Consider the following 17278-nt stretch of genomic DNA (forward strand, 5'->3'; position numbering starts at 1 on the left):
GCGCGGGAAGGCCTTGATTGCGGCCTGCGAATTCTCTTTCTTGCTTTCCTGACCCTTATTTTGCGGTAAGAGATGGGAGCGCTTTTCTTTTCTTTTTTTTTCTTTTTTTTTTTCTTTTTTTTTTTCCTGTTGCTTAATCGGGGGAATCCAAGCTGCTGCTTTCGCTTTCTTACGAACGAACCCCGGAGCTGGGCTTTTGGGCGCGGGAAGGCCTTGATTGCGGCCTGCGAATTCTCTTTCTTGCTTTCCTGACCCTTATTTTGCGGTAAGAGATGGGAGCGCTTTTCTTTTCTTTTTTTTTCTTTTTTTTTTTCTTTTTTTTTTTCCTGTTGCTTAATCGGGGGAATCCAAGCTGCTGCTTTCGCTTTCTTACGAACGAAGTGTTTCGTGTCGGATTTGGAACTACGGAGTTGTACGTTAGTTTTGAAGTGGGTAGCGTGAGCCGGGGCAGTGGGGATGAAATGGCCGTCTAAGGACATCGCGCTCGGAGAGAGTGGGGAGGGGACCCTGTCTGCGTGCCGCTTCTGGGGACGCGCACTCCCTGCGGCCTCGGAGGTGCGGACACGCCGGGTAACCGCACAGAAGGCATGGTGGTGACTGTATGTGGTTTCAACATGAGTTTGCATGGGCCTTCCTCGGTTAGAGGTTAGGATCCCTCCCCCCCTCCACGCCCAGTCAAAAACGAGTTCGTTTTAGTGCTTCCCTTGGCGTTAGGTAGGATGTGCTGGGGAGATAACTGGACTGTGTCAGTGCGCCCATGTTTTGGTTCTTGTTTTGTTAGCAGGATTGACTCAGTTTTGCAGCGAGGCTTCCATCAAGCCACTCTTCCAGGTAGAGGTATGCATAATTAATGCTCATCAACACAGCCACATTCTTTGTTCTGATAATGAGAGCAAAACTTAGATAATACAGGCTGCTGTCTTCAGGCATCTGTAAGTTGGTGGTTGCTGAGGTATTTTTCTTAGGCGAAGTGATTCTGCTTGATAATTTTACTATACTGGCTCATACCATACTGGTAAAATTATCGATGTACTTTGAAATAAAAATAAAAATGTAGGCTCTTTGTGTGATGTAACCAGGGCAAGTCAAGTTACTTAGAGTACTTTAATTGTGAAAAATAACTCCATGGAAGTATTTTGAGATTTTTGGTGGTGTTTGCATGCACTTATGAACTCAGTGCTACTGTTTTTTTCTCTTAATGACAGCACTTCTCTGCTTGCGCTCTGTCATTTGGAGCAGACTATTTAACTCTCGTAATAGAGTAACATAGATTGTCGGCAGAGCTTCCCTTAATTTACCACTTGCTGTGTATGAGAGAGAAACAATTACTTCTGACCATCAGAATAGAAAGCAGCAAAGCTTATTTTTGCAAGTGATAGCAAGAGTTAAAAAATTTATAACAGCAACATATTTGCAGAAAATTGGAGAGCTTATGGTATTTTATGTGGACCCTTTCAGATGTAGTGAAAAATATTTTATGTGATTTGTTGTCTTAGTATTGGTAGAGCTCAGCTGTGGTGTGTCATAGGCATTTGCTTGTCTCAGTGTTTCATCCTATAACTGGCTTATTTATTTTTTTTTTTTAAATCGGGCAAGAATTTTTTATACCATTAAATATGTGCTTGTTAATCCTTTGTAAATCAAGTTTGTTTACTGTACTTGACAGTTACTCTGTCTCAAAACTGCATGCTAAGAGAAAACTCAGCCCCTTACTTAAGAGTAAAATATGTGACAGAGAAGATAACCTGATGGTTAAGACACTTCATTGATATTCAGGAGATTTGAATTCTGTAAGATTCCCAAGAAACTGCTTGCTTTTAATTTTTATTTTTTTTACTTTATTTTGATGAGCACAATATCCACCATAGCAGGTGTATTTTTGAGTGTATTTATCTTTTTTTGAGAACCAAAAGAAGTGACTAATTAAACAAGCTTAAGAGTGCTGGGTGCTGGATTATCTGAAAGGATGATCTCGAGTCACATGGACAGCTGGTGATAGGGACCATCTCTGAAGATAGGGATTCTTTCTAGGTATTTGAATTAATTCAGTTGTAGTTCTGGTCTCAGTTCTGTATCTGCAAAGTAGGTGACTTCCTCTTTCTTTTTCCCTGATTGTAGCATCATGTGCATGTCCTCAGTTGCATTTAGTGTGTATACTTCCAGCAAGTTAAGCCTGTGCAGCCGTCTTTGTAGGATCAAAACTTTAAATACTCTTTCTGAAATTACTGTGTTCAGGGCTTTGTTTCTTTTAATTGATATCTGTCAAAACCGTAATGTTTAAATTACATTTACCAGCTACAGTCAATATAAAACATTTAGGATTACCATTGTGACAATGTCATACTCAATCCTTTGACTAAAAAGTACTTTTCATTTCCTGGGCAAAACTGTAAATAATTAGCAGGATGTGCAGTCTTATTTATGTAGTATTTGTTAACTCCTCAGATGATGCTAATAACACAGGAAGGCATAGTGAATTTTGTGTTCTATGGTATTGGCATCTCCTTTCCTATTTGGATAAGACGGCAACTGGAAAAAAAAAAACCCCAAACAAAAAACCCTGAAAGAGTTCAGCAACTTGAGCTGTTAGCGTATCTCTGATTTCATGTGACTGTACGTAACTAGTTTTGGTTTATGTATTGCTAAAGAATTTTAACTTGTGAACTGCAGTGTAACTTGGCCACAAACTCTTATCCCCAATCCAGTGTAACATCATTGTGTCTTTTTTCTTGCTTTTACTTATTTCTTTAAGTTGACTTGTGTAGGAAATAGATTTGTTTATTGCGTCAGACATTACTTTGAATTCCAGTTTCAAATGTAGCTTAGGAAGTTTTATGGTTCTTAACTTGTTTATGACTCTTGTCAAATTTAAGGTTGGTTATTTATGGTTAACTGTATTTGTGCGCTCATCTCTAAATGCATCTCAGAATATTTGAATTGGGCAAGCTTTAGTCATCAGTACTTAGGAACCATTTTATCTAAGAACATCCCTGCAGTCTACAAGAAAAAAACACTTTTAAGATTAAAATAGTACACTTTATATACATCTTTATTTTGTCCTCATTGTAGATGATACTCAAATCTCCAGCCAAGCACACTACATAAATTAGATTTATGAATGTGAGACTGAATTTTGATTTCTGTAGCTCTCATCAGCAGGTATCACTAAACTTGTTAAGAGACAGTTTAAATAAAGGTTATTGTTTAGTCACCATAGAAAATAGTAATCGTGGGGTTTAATCATAAAGTATTAAAGTATGTGGAGTGTAGAGTAAGCATAGGTGCTTGCTTTGGGTTTTTTTGTTCGGGTTTTTTGTTTTGTGTTTTTTTTTAGCTTCATGATTTTGGCTATAATTGCTTAATATAATTTAAAAGGCCAATTTTAATGACAAAACAGGCTTGATCTTGAATTTGGTAGGAGAAGACAAGCTATTCAGAATTTATTTAGGATACCCATTGTTTAAATTAGGCTTGTATAGGCAGTTAAACATTATGGAGGTTGTAGTTGTAACTTCTTGCTTTCTTTCCTCCCCCTGGCCTTTCAGGTTACACATGTTGAACCATGGGAAAAGGGGAGCAGAAAAACAGCAGGCCAGACCGGGATGTGTGGAGGGGTAAGTAGAAGTACGTGCCTTCTTAAATTTTTCTGTCTGGTAAATAAATTACCCGAGCATAGCTAAAACTTGCTTGTATGTTGGCTCAGTCCATAGACGTAGAAGTATTTCTTATAAAGAGTTGATATATGCCCCTTGCTTCCAGAGCAGTGGATTTGAGTGGTGTGACTCTTTCCGTATAGCTGTTTGTAGGCTTAGATTTTTATCCTGTGTTAGTTCTTATATTCTTTTGCAGATTTGAGATAATGTCTTTGACTTGCTGCATTGTCACCTAACTCTTTATTTTTCTTCTGAAAGGTGCGTGGTGTTGGAACTGGAGGAATTGTGTCTACTGCTTTCTGTCTGCTCTACAAATTATTTACACTGAAGCTCACTCGTAAACAAGTGATGGGCCTTATAACTCATACAGACTCTCCATATATTAGGGCTCTTGGATTTATGTATATTAGGTAAGTATTGATATAATCAACTAATGACTAATTTAATATACAGAAAGCTGTATTAAAATTTTACATTCTCTTTGTACTTAAAGGTACACACAACCACCTACAGATCTATGGGACTGGTTTGAATCCTTTCTTGATGATGAAGAGGTATGTCGGCGAGGGTAATAATTTGTTTTCTTTTGTTTCTTTTCGTGTTACTACTTTAGGTTTAAATACTGTTTGATAAAGTTTTCTGTAGTTTGAATGTTGCAATGTTAGGTTCTTGTAATTTCCTTAATTACAGGAAGCAGGTCTAAAGCAGGACCTGGGTCTTTTTTCTTAGATTTCAAAGAGTTAACAGTCTTTTCCATTGGTTAGGATGTTACTATGTCAAAATTAAAGCTATATGAAATAGGTTTGTTAAATCAGAATGCAGACAGCAGGCTGTAAGTGCGGCTTCTGTGTGGTTTTTAGAAAGAACTATTTTTAAGCAAGATATATAGTAAGTGCTGAAAATGGTGAATTTGTGCTTTGCGTTTGTTACTGGGACAGTAATTGGTGCTTACACAGAAGAGTAGGAAGTATGTAGTAGAAACCAACACTAACTTTGAAGATTATTACCAAAAATCTCTTGATATTCTGCATGTCCTGGAGTAACTAAACCCAAGATTTCTGAGGAGGAAAAAACAGCCTAATTGTTTCTAGTAACCTTAATGTCTATGCTAACAGGGCAAAAAAAGAATGAGTTGCTAACTGGAGAAGCTCAGTAAAGAGGCTGCCTTATTATGCAGTCAGATAGGAGAATACCTGTGGTACCATAGTCCTAATTTACTGTCTGGAGAAACCGAGTAGGAGCTCTGGTGGGTAAGATTTCTCAGTCTATCAAGTTGAATATACAGTCTGCTGCATACTGTTACAATTTGTATTGAGCAGTTTTTAAATTACATCCTAGATTTAAGAATGGAACAGGAAGGATCACTTGCCCTCTTCAGTGTGACAGTAGGCATCTACTTCAAGAAATTTCAAATGTTGTAGTTGCAAATGATGTCCAAATACTTGTATTAAAACCGGTGTTAATTATACCTGTATCTGACTGCAATGCAGTGTATTTATTTTAAACAGCTTCTTTCATGCTAAGTATCAAAAACACTGTGCAAAGGAAACAGCTGTTATTTCAGGTAAACCTGTGTTATTGTATGTTTGTAACAAAAATCCAAACAAATTTAAATCGTTTACATTGCTGTGATATCGTCCTTCTCCCCCAGGTGGTGCTAGTTAATGTCAATGCCTCTCTGCAATGTTGCATTGTAATGTGTGAGGAGGATTGGGGTGGCTTCGTTTTCAGGGTCCCACAAGCAACTTGATTCCCAGGACAATAAAGTGATCAGTAGCGCAATTCATTGTGCAGGTCTTAATTGCTTCATTATTCAGAGCACCTTTTTTAGTTTATACATTTCAGTTTTGCAGATACTGGTTCTCAGCATGCGTTTGTTTGTAGTTGTTTAAAATCTCCCAATATATTTTTGGAAGCGGTGTTTCTTTCCCAGCTGCTTTCAGTAGCTTTGTGTTATGTAGGAGAAAGTGCTTGGGGCTGCTTGTTTTAAGTTTCTTACCAGTCCTGGTCAAACTCAATAAAATGAAGCAAATTTATATATATGGAATTATTTGAACCTACAGGACTTTTTTTTTTTCCAGTTCTTAAATGTGGAAGCAGTTCATCTTTTGTCATGCTGCTGTGGAAAAACTTCCCAGGATATAGAATTACTTTTCAAAATGCTTCTTGTTTATTTTGTTTAACTGTACGTACTCTCCAGGTGCTACGTTTAACTCCTTTTTTTCTTCTTTAGATCTCTGCAGCGATTATATTTGGAAAAAACTGTATATCTGAACACTTAAATGTGTGTGAGTGCAAGCAGTTTTACATTTAGATTTTCTCTTCCTGTTTAGATAACAAATCTCACTTTCCTTGTGTGCTTGCACTATAGGTTTGGGACTGACAATAGCTGACTAACATGTCCTGAGCTGTGAGAGGGCATAGCAAGAAGGCCTTCATGCGGTAATGACCCTTTTCAGAGACAATGGTCATCATGGATTATGCGTTTCCAATTATTTGTTCATTTATTTATTTTTTTACATATTTCTAAATTAGAAACCTCACTGCTTCATGGCAGTTGGTTTGCTATTGCTTCCAATTCTGTTAGGATGCCATTTTGTACTAGAGGATTTTCTGTGATCATTTTTAGATAGGCAATGATGTAGTTCTTATATGATTTAGGCCATAGGGTTGGGTATGATGGTACACAGTTGTTCATCCACAAAATGGAGTATTAAATGTAGTCTGAGAGGACTTCAACTTTGTGGCATTTATATAAAATAGAAGATCGTACCATATAGCCAGACTGCGTAAGGGGATTTTGCGTTAATCTCTTCATTGACAGTCCCTTACCATCCAGATGGCTGCAGGATTAGTATGTGCCTGCATGCATATATATTAAGTCCCATTCCCTATCTGTAACATAGTGCCAAATCCAAAGGGTGCAGAGTTTGAATTTTTCTAAGGAAATGTATTAGAATGTAAGACAAGTAAACTTTCATAATCATGAGACTTCAAGAGGGCAGTAATGTAGCAGCATTTTTTTTTTAAATCGGTAAAGAATACTTTTGACCATCAGGCTATTTTTTGCTTGTATTTTGTAGGATCTGGATGTGAAGGCAGGTGGGGGTTGTGTCATGACCATCGGGGAGATGCTTCGTTCCTTCCTCACTAAGCTTGAATGGTTTTCCACCTTGTTTCCAAGAATTCCTGTGCCAGTCCAGAAAACCATTGACCAGCAAATTAAAAGCAGACCTAGAAAAATCAAGAAGGATGGCAAGGAGGGAATGGAAGAAATAGACCGTCATGCAGAACGTAGACGTTCAAGGTCATATATGCATTATTTTGAAAATGAATGTTAAAAAGTTCAATATGGAAGTACTTACTACCAGAAATGTATCGTCTTTTCACTGAGATAGGTTTTAAGGTAACAGGCAAAAACAGTTTATGGATGCTAATGGATTAAAATAATCAGATAATATTTGATACTTAAGATTAAATGTAGACTGTGTGTAAAGTATAAATTGAAAAATAAAGAGGGTCCCTTGGCTTTAAAAGGTTGTGTTTCATATTGAATATCTTTTTTATTTTTTTAAAGGTCTCCAAGGCGATCCATCAGTCCCAGAAGGTCTCCCAGAAGATCAAGAAGCAGAAGTCATCATCGGGAAGGCCATGGATCATCTAGTTTTGATAGAGAACTAGAAAGAGAAAGAGAAAGGCAGAGATTAGAACGTGAAGCTAAGGAGAGAGAAAAAGAAAGGCGGAGATCTCGAAGTACTGATCGCACACTAGAACGAAGGCGAAGCAGAAGCAGAGACAGATACAGAAGCCGTAGTCGAAGTCGTGACAGGAAAGGAGATAGAAGAGACAGGGATAGGGAGCGAGAGAAAGAAAATGAACGGAGCCGGAAAAAAGAGAGGGATTACGATAAGGAAAGAGGTAGTGAAAGGGAAAAAGATCGATCTCGAGAAAGATCAAAAGAAAGGAAAAGTAAGGGTGATACAGAAGAGAGAAGACACAAGGATGACAAGGACGACAAGAAACACAGGGATGACAAGAGGGATTCCAAAAAAGAGAGAAAACATAGTAGAAGTCGAAGCCGGGAAAGAAAGCATAGGAGTAGGAGCCGAAGTAAGAATACAGGTAAGCGCAGCAGAAGCAGGAGCAAAGAGAAATCAAGTAAACATAAAAATGAGACTAAAGAGAAGTCAAATAAACGAAGTAGAAGCAGAAGCAGGGGAAGAACAGAGAGTGTTGAGAAGTCCAGGAAACGAGACCAGAGTCCCAGCAAAGAAAAATCTAGAAAGCGTAGCAGAAGCAAAGAACGTTCCCACAAACATGATCACAGTGATAGCAAGGACCATTCGGACAAACATGATCGTCGAAGGAGCCAAAGTACAGAACGAGAGAGCCAAGAAAAGCAACATAAAAACAAAGATGAGACTGTGTGAACTCTTTCAGAAGTGGATCACATTGAATCCTATAAATGTTTGATTAAATCCTGCTTATTTTTTCTTAAAGTTGAGATTGTGCAGTAGTTGATGAGCACTCTTCTCCAACCTCCCTCTAGGCTGCAGATTGTCATTTCCTATTTTGGGTAGGGAAGTGCCTTTGTAAACCCATTCAATACATTGACAGTTTCAAACCATTTATTTAGTTTTAATTTGTTATGAAGAGATTGTTCTTGCATTTTTATTGTTCAGATGTTTCTGAAATGTACAGTCTGTACATATGTCCTGAAAATGTTTTAATTTCTTTGGCATGGTTGCCATGTTGGTAAAATTTGTATGAGGCAATAAACTGCCACTAATTCTACTTTCATTTCGTAGATGTGGAATTATGGTTTGTATCCTGAAGTTAGCATGACAGTGCTTTACATAATAGTATGGCTTTTAGGGATGGATCTTGAATGTGTATTATAGCTGAGATATTTATGTGCATACAATGTACATTGAGGGCTGCAGATTTAGAACTAACATTTATGTCCACTGTACCTGCTGTTTTTTCAAAAGCTTTGAAAATTTATTATGTTGTTGATCACCACTGGTGTTAAATTGAGAGTGGGCTTTCAAGGAGATAGAGGTTTTGATGCAAAGATTAGATTAAGATGGGGCTTGTTTAGTAATTCTTTAGAAAGGCTACCTCAAGCGGACACTGTAAAGGTTGACGGATGAGTACCGTAGCCATCTATGCATTTTATTTGTTGTTTGTTTTTTTTTTTAAATAATCCACCTAAGCTTCCATTTTTTAAAAAACACAGTTTATCCATTTGTGGTCTTTAAATGTTTTTCATCAGCAGCTGCACTCTGTCATTTGTCATAATCCTGGGCTAATAAAGGTGTTTAAGATGGAAAGAGGGAGGTAGGAAGAAGAAAATTATTACAAAATATTTCCGTTTCAAGCTTCCAAAGCATTTTTATAAGTGTAAACATTTAAAATAAGAATTACCTGATAGTGTCCTTTTTTAAGTCATATTTTCTACAGATAGTAAGGATTGCAGTTTGTGCTGAATGTTTCACCTGGCAGTTTTGTTTTTTGTTTTTTGTTTTGTTTTGATTTTTTAAACAGGTTGTTAGAAGCAAAAACCAAAATGCATTATAGAAAAAAAATCATATTGAAGTCCAAGTCTATTTGATAGATTATTCTGATGACTTGTATACTGAGTGAGGAGAACCATCTGGAATAAACTCTCAATTAATTCCTTCGTATTGGGTGTCAGCTTTTCCCTGCATGTTCATTGCTGGTTGAAGAGTGTTTGAGTTCCTTCATGTTTCACTTTCAGACTAAGTGACACTTTGTATGAGTAAGGCATTTTATGTAGTAGGTACCTTATAGGGAAGATGTAGCTGACAAAGAGATACAGCGGCCCAAAACCAGGAAGAACATTCAGTGTGACTCATTGATGACCATGAAGCGATCTGAAGGTAGAAAGAAGTCGGTAGTTGTGCCTTTTTTGCTTCTGTGTAATGCAGGTCATCTAGGTATTATATTTTAAGTATTGGGATTATTTATTTAAACCTCCAGGAGAAAACTGCTTGAATTTCTAACAATACACTTCATTCCATAGTATTCAGAGAAGCAAGAATAACAAACTCGGTTTTTTCTTCCTCTCAGCTCTTACTGTTTTCTGAATTGTCTGTCTTTCCTTTATCCTTGGTATTCAAAATCTTTTAATACTGAGGTAGATCGGATATTGCCTCCTTACATTTTTGTTATCTGATTTTAAATCTGATCTTGAAACAAAGCTTAAGTTTAAACAAGTTCATTTCATTGCAGTGTAAATCTAAAATATTGAGCTCTCATTTAATATGGGAGGAAGAAACCTGTATTGGCCATTTAAGAAATACCCTGGCTACTAGATTATTAGAACTGCCTTTGCAGACTGCCAAGAGATTGCATGGGTTCTGTCAAAACATTGATGACAACTTTACCTTATTTGTCACTAGAAGGCTTCTTTTAGCCTCATTAGTTTTAAACCTTCAGCCTCTGTGTTTCTGAAGCAAGAACGCTCTTGCACAGAGAGGTGGCAAGGCCAGTGTTCTGCTAGGGGAAAATGGATTCCTGATTTATACTTGTTCCCTCAAGGCCCCTCCTCCACTGCCATTACTTGGAAGTACAGTGAAAGAATGGTTTATTTGCAGGCAAAATCCAGATATTTGAGAAACGGTCTTGGATGTGGAAGTGGAGAGAGCTGACTTAATCCAATGGAGATAGTGAACATTTGGTACAGCTTGTGCAAACCTGCCTGTGCCAGTAGCTCTTGCAAGTGCAGTAATTTGAGGACTTGGCTTTTATTTTTCAATAAGTAGTCCTTTCTGACTTTGATTTAATTTGATCCGTATTATGTGCTTGAGCTGGCAGTATGATGAATGGCACAATACTCATGACTGACCGAGAGCCATGAAAACTATTTAAACAGATACCTGGCTTAAGTTATCATTGGGATTTAGTATCTTGCAGCTCTTGGGTTTGGATCCAGGGAGAGTTGAATTCCTTTTTGTGTGCCTGTTGCCATTTTATTTCATGTGACCTTCCTTGAAACCAGAAGGAGCAGATCCACAGAAGTTCCACAAGCAGCTGTGATGAGAAATGGTAAGATCAGAGGAGTATCCAGTGCTGACTGGCCTGATGCAGTTGCTAGCAGTGCAGCTGTAGTGGGCATTTGGCTCAGGGGCATTAGAAGAAAATTTCTGCCTATTTTAATCAGGTGGTGTGAGTGTTTTCCCAGGAGGTACAGTTGCAGAGCCTGTGCAGTTACTCTTGAGTTTTTGAGGTAAAAGCGCAACAAATCGAGCACTGTGAACCTGAACTTTCCACAGTAAGCCATGTGTCCGTAGTTACCTAGCAGGGATAGTCATTCCTCTTGAAGCCTAATCTGTCTTTGAAATTTCCTGTGGCTCCCAACAAGTACTTCACTGGACTAAATACTAATTTGAGAAATAAACCTCTATTTTGGTTTTACTTTTGTTTTTTTCTTCTGAAGATACTACTCAGTTAGTTGAACCGTATTTCAGATCTTAAGTAGCAAACTGGCATTTTTTTATTTTGAGGCAGGGTCAAGGCTTTGGGCCTAGAGATTCACATCTACCTACTGCCACAACTATGACAGTAATTGGCATCAGTATAAAAGGACCTGTATGTATCCGACTTATAATAGGGGTGGTATTGATAATCTATTGAAAAAGGTAACCTGAATGTCAGGGCAGTTTATCAGATCACGGGGTGCTTGCTACACCCCGCATACCCATCTTTTTGTATACTTTCAATTTATACGTTGAAGAAACATAAAAGAGTTGATGCTTTGAGTATTTACAGCTGAATATTACTGTACAGACCCAAAGACAGTACACAAATAGCCAGGATCTCTTAAGGGGAACCTGAAAGAATTAGATGACTTCTACTGGCTTTGGTAGATGTTCGAGCCCTTTCTGCGCTGCTATGAAGTGCACACAAAACATAGAGGTGATACTCACCAGCTGTTAAGCAGGGTAAAGCAGCATTTAAATGCCACTTCTGAGGTTTTGCAATATAGCTGTCTTCCCCCCCCGACCCCCCCCTTCCACAACAATAGGTGGATGTGGGAGAACATTTCTTAAATCTGAGCACTTTTGGGTCAAATCTGAAACCAGCTGAAGGATAAAGGTTTTGCCAGTTTCTTTACTGGACTGAAAACAGCCTAAGTTTTGAGCTATTACACTTCTGTGTCAAATACAAATAATTTGATTTTTGGAACAGTCAATATATACAATTTTTTTGCAAGTGTTTATGTAATTGCAACTAACACATCTTTAAAATTATTCACTTAATTGAATTATTAAGTAAGCATTAAGGAAGACATCTCTAATGAAATAACCTAGATGTTTTTAATCACCTAACTTGTTAGTATCAGTGATTTCACAGATACTGTTCTAAAAGCATTCATTTTACTTTGCATACCAATATGCTGCGTATTTCTGGGTCTTCAACAGGAATTTTCTTGATTCTCAGGTTTCTCTTAAGAGGTTTGTGGGGTTGGGTTGTGTGAGGCTTTTGTTGTTTTGGGGGGTTGTATTGGGGTTTTTTGGTGGCTTGCTTTTCTTGCTTCAAGAAGACCATAGCTTCATACTAGTAGATAGTATGGAAACTACGTCTATGAAAGCGGTATGTAATTGTCCTTTTCTGTGATCTTTAGTCAGTGAGACCCATAAAAAAGCATCTGCCTCAATCTGGAGACAACCTGAATCTAATTCTGACTAATGTTTTTTCATCATCTTGGTGAGTGCCAGTAATGTTACATATATCAGTTGTTGTTTATTATTAGACAATGTCTAATGCCTGAGTAACACCACCTGCAACATATACACCACCAGAGCAGGTGGTGTGGATCTGGCTCAATTTGGTGGTTGTGTTTCCTCCCTGTTTTGATAAATTGTCTGCATCTTATAACTACTTTTTTTTAGTTGAATCAGTGTTTTTTCTTGGAATCTTGACTCCTCTTCAGTGTTTGTTTTTTTTTAATAGACATGCAAACAATATGTTCTCTTACAATTATTTCATTATTGAAAATAAGAGGAGCTGATTAAAATAGTACTACAGCATTGTCAGGGTTGTATGTAATTTTGAGATGTCAACATCTGTATGCCACGAAGAACGGAGAAAAAATACACCAACAGTTTATAACTGCTTAAAATACATTAGAGTTACTGTTAGAGTATGGAAATATCAGAATGTTTACGTGAAAATAAGAAAGTTGTGTCCTAAGTTTGACTCTAAAGGAAACTTACTGCTTTAGACCTCTGAAAACCCAGTTAATAGACACTTGGTTAAACACTTAGGTTTGGGGACAGCGTTTGACAATGATGACTGCAAAGAAAAAATATTTAAATAAAACTCTTGAGGAGGAAGGTTGTGAACAATACTTACTTTTACTTTTTTTCTCAAATCCGATGAGAATAAACCTCAACTTTTTATTAAGTAATGCAGGGCAGTTTTAAACAATGCTTCCGAAAGACTTGTTTGACAGTGAAGAAATGCAGATTATTTTCTAAGAAGCCATGTGTAATCCTTAGGACATCTACAGTCAATCTATTTAAGAGATTCCCATGAGATTATTTTGTGCAAGTGATCAGAAACAGTGACTGAGATACCCAATACAACTGTGTTCTGTGAAGAAAGGAAACTGAGTGTGCATGGTGTCTATTATTATAAGCTGAAAATAGTGTTAAAAACCCTGTTGTCTTTGGTAACGTTGATACATAAGCTTCTAAAGACTGTTTTTGTAAGGTGTCTTATGTGTATGGAGAAACCTTGACCATGAACTTTGCTTTCTGTGTTGGCTGAGGAGGTAGCCACTGTGGAGGATGAGAAAAGGTTCTGCCTTTTCTGAAAAATGGGAAATTAAAATTTTAGTAATATCTGCCAGTTCTTCATTAGCTACAAAGCAAGACATGTTAGTTGATTTGAAGAAGACATTGTTTACCCTCATGACTCATGTCTCAGAATTGTAAAGGAAGAAGCTTTGTTTGAAGCTTAATCAAGTATTCTAAGGCTATTTAATTTTAATTTAAACTTCAAGCTACTTTTAACTGAGTGCCCCTAAACTGCTAGGTGAAGAACACACCTACTGATTAATAACTGCCTGGGAAGAGCTTTTAAAACTGATGGCTTTACAGGGAAATTGCAGCTCACTATTATGGAGATCTCTATTAGTGTTCATCTGCATTTTAAAAATTATCTCATCAGTTGGGATTCAAATTTGATATCCCGGATTAGATCTCAGATATGGCAAGCTGTTCAGCTTCCCTTTTCCCAGTTCTCAAGCAGCTGTGACTGTTGCAGTTAAGCACAGATGTCATCTTTCCAGCATCAATTGAAGAGACTGAGAAGAGCATTTAGAGAGAACAGTGTTACCAACAACCTGAGCATCCAGGATAGCTATAGAAGAACAGCAGCAAAGAGGAGATGATCAGCCTTGGGTGCGACACATGACTTCTTGACATCCTTTTGAGACAAGGGTAGTAAATAGTCCACAGCACTTTTACTTTTGTTGGAGAATGAGCAATTTCAGCTAGCAGAGAGAGAAAGTAAATGAGTGCTCAATAGTATCTTGATCTGTTTGGATTTTGAGAGCTTTTCTGGGGAACTATAAGATAGTATTAGAAAAGGCTTAATGAAGGTGAAAGAGGGTTTTATTGTAAATGGAGGAGAGGACAAATCAGTAGTGATGATAGGACAACATGAGGTATCTGAGGTAAATATGATGGATTTTAACAAACTAGTTCTATTTAAGATAGACAGAATTGGTGAAGATTATCCCTCCAATCCCAAAGATTTAAGCAGCAGGAAAAGTTTGATTAATACATCCTGATCTGAAATATGACTCTTACAACTTACCTCTTTATCTGATCCAGAATTTTCATCTAGATACGTTGTTCAGCATTGCTCTTTCCTCTATAAATCACTATAACACAATTCAAAAATGAGGACAATTTCAGTTATTGAAAAGCACCTGTCTTGATAAAAGTTTGTTTTAGTGGCTGCTTTTTGTTTACATAGGCAAATAAAACACAAGACTATCCTGTTGAAACTCCAGAAAAAATAAGGTAGAATAGTTTGAGGTAAGCCACACTTTTTAAAAAAATAAAAATCAGAAGTGCAACATAGTTTAAACTGTAATGGGATATGGCTAGGCAGATACGCCTGCCTTTTATTATGTGCTATCAGATAAATAGTAAATATTGTGACTGGAATGCATGACAGTGTACAGGTCACAGTATTATACATTATAAGATGGGGAGGTGAGACAAACCTGCATAACACTAACACAAGCCTTGACTATCAAATACATGTGTTATTGTCTTATTTGGAGTTACATAATGCTAACATGTTTTACAGACATCATGGATTTGGAATGAATGTGCTGTGAGCTCTTACCCATCCCTACAGAGCTTCCAGAACAGGTTACTGAAATGACATGAAACAGCAGTATAAATGTTAAGTGTCAGGTTGTAAGCCAGAAAACATTAGTAGTGTCTAAAATGTAGTCCATACTATACAGCTGTGCAATCCTATCAGATGGCAGCAATTTTATAATGGATTACATTTATGCCCTGGCAAAGAAATCCCAAGGAAATTATTACCCCTTTAAACAATTTTTATTTAAAAATGTGCTTAGAAGTCGTTCATAGAAGTACATTTGTTTCTCATTAAAAAACTAATTCTATGAAACAAATTAGAAAAAAAAAATTAAATATCCTCATTTATGTGCTGCTGTATTCTAACCACTACTAATCTCCCAACCGAAAATTAAGTTCTTTGTATTCACCAGGTTCTGAGTGATGCAGTTAAGAGCCACCTGTGTAGGTAAGTATGCCCAGTCCCAAAATGCTCTCGTGAAGTTCCTGTCACAGGTATCGCAAGACAGCACCCATAAAGTTTACTCTGGAGTCAACATTAGAGTAGGCAAGTTCTATTCCATGCCTCCCTTACTTGCATAGCTTCAGATTCCATGTCAACTGTCTAACATGCATGGACAAACGTAAATCAGAGACATTTAAGTTTTACCTGAATATATTTTTTTAGGACAAAATGTAAGCTTCTGCCCCTTATCAGTAGCTGGAGATACTACCACTGTGTAGATGTCCCCACAAGGTATCTCAGTGATATCGCAGTGACTTAGACCCGATCTAGGGGTACAGGTGAAATTGCCTTTTGAGCCATGTAAATTAGTATTGTAGTTTATTGCTTCTTCAGAAGCTTGCCAGTATACCCTGATACCATTATTGCGGAGTCTGTATAGCTTCACCCCAGAAGGGCAGCAAGCACCTAATAAAATAATAAATGTCAATAAGCAAATTTTGTGAAGCCAGAATGCATTGTAAATTTCTACAGTGTATTTTAAACCAGATTATATGATTACTATCACACTAGATACTAGCATTTCAATGAGAAATTATTATTTCACAGAAAGCCAAAATAATTCTTGAGCTGAACTAGGGAAGAAAATGTTTTATCAGACTCTTACTGTGAAGCTGAAATTCAGCCATTGTTTTACACACTTGAATATTGTTGCTCTCTCCTGACTCTGGAGGCACTTGGGCTACCCTAGAATGCCCAGAATTCTTTTGTGGTCTCTAAAATTTAATTATGCTATAGCATAATTAAAATTAAGTAATTGGTTCTGGAGCGGAGCGATATTATCAGAACTTCTTTATATGGCCACCCAATGGCCATTTTAAGAGCAGGGCTTAAATGATATGTGAAAATAATCCAAAGTGCATTTACTTAAAAGAGAAAACTGCAAGTGCGTTAACTGTGTATTGAATTTCAGCAGCACTTATTTGTATGAGAGGAACACTATACAAAGTAAGTTGTATACTGAGTCTTCCCAGTGGCATTTACAATTTACATACTGGAAGAATATCCTTGATATGTGCAAGTGGATGTCAAACCCGTTTCACTGATTGCTTTCAGAGATACTGTATAGTTGGTGCCACATGTAATGCATCCCAGGAGACAGTGGTTTTGAAGAGTGTGACACTTTGCCTGTCCTTTTGGAGACTCCAGTGTTGTTACATATGTCTGTGCACCCATCCCAATAGACCAGCTGATATTTGTTACAGACTCTGTCACTTGAGTTAGTATGAGGTCATTAGGGCAACAAGGAGCTTAAAAAGAAGAAAAAAAATAGAGAAGTCAAATCTGTTTTGTACTTTGAAAATGGAAGGTATTTTGGGGTGTTGCAATTAAAATAGTGCATGGTCAAGAGAAATGGCATGAAGATGTGCATGCTTTTCAGGCAAACATTAGCATGCTGAAAGATACTTGACTATTCTGGCAAGCTTCTAATAAACAGGATGTCAATACAAGATCAATTTGTCTATAAGAGTGAGTTAAAAACCCTGAAATTATAAGGTGATTGTTCACCAAGATACTAAAAATTACTAAAATTTCTCATCAGCACATCAGGGTCCATCTCTACCTCTCAAGTGATACAGCTCAGTCCAACTCTGTCTCTGTTTAAAGCTTCTTCCTCTAAAATGTAAAATGACTGCAGCCAAACTGCTTGTTTAAAATAGATCCTGGTGTACAGGATCTGAACTGTGCCTGGGGATTGTCTGGGTAAGTGATACAGGACAAAACTCTGCTAGCAAATGAATAGCAGGAAT

The 17278-nt window shown here is 37.3% G+C and overlaps 2 protein-coding genes across 2 annotated transcripts in view; one reads left to right on the forward strand and one right to left on the reverse strand.

The window, feature by feature from the left end:
* The first annotated feature begins 456 nt into the window (after positions 1 to 456).
* On the forward strand, positions 457 to 8447 carry PRPF38B (pre-mRNA processing factor 38B). The gene is made up of 6 exons (XM_010180537.1): positions 457 to 570; positions 3546 to 3614; positions 3912 to 4063; positions 4147 to 4207; positions 6737 to 6960; positions 7231 to 8447. Exons 1-6 carry the CDS (start codon positions 457 to 459, stop codon positions 8081 to 8083), a joined length of 1473 nt encoding a protein of 490 aa, XP_010178839.1. The 3' UTR covers positions 8084 to 8447.
* Positions 8448 to 14530: 6083 nt separating this feature from the next.
* The window catches only part of FNDC7 (fibronectin type III domain containing 7), a 12471-nt gene continuing 9723 nt past the window's right edge, over positions 14531 to 17278 (reverse strand). The window contains exons 9-12 of the mRNA XM_010180538.1: positions 16523 to 16777; positions 15675 to 15935; positions 15045 to 15074; positions 14531 to 14571 (exon numbers count right to left, since the gene is read on the reverse strand). Of these exons, the coding sequence (XP_010178840.1) occupies positions 14531 to 14571; positions 15045 to 15074; positions 15675 to 15935; positions 16523 to 16777 (587 nt within the window). The remainder of the gene's footprint in view (positions 14572 to 15044; positions 15075 to 15674; positions 15936 to 16522; positions 16778 to 17278) is intronic.

Source organism: Mesitornis unicolor, unplaced genomic scaffold, assembly GCF_000695765.1.
Source record: "Mesitornis unicolor isolate BGI_N332 unplaced genomic scaffold, ASM69576v1 scaffold17003, whole genome shotgun sequence".
Classification (NCBI taxonomy): domain Eukaryota; kingdom Metazoa; phylum Chordata; class Aves; order Mesitornithiformes; family Mesitornithidae; genus Mesitornis; species Mesitornis unicolor.

Excerpts from the sequence above, each read along its gene's own strand:
- PRPF38B (XM_010180537.1), top strand. The coding sequence starts at position 457 with ATGAAATGGCCGTCTAAGGACATCGCGCTCGGAGAGAGTGGGGAGGGG. Across the intron at positions 3,615-3,911 it reads AGACCGGGATGTGTGGAGGG|GTGCGTGGTGTTGGAACTGG; the intron begins GTAAGTAGAAGT and ends TTCTTCTGAAAG. Across the intron at positions 4,064-4,146 it reads CTTGGATTTATGTATATTAG|GTACACACAACCACCTACAG; the intron begins GTAAGTATTGAT and ends TTGTACTTAAAG.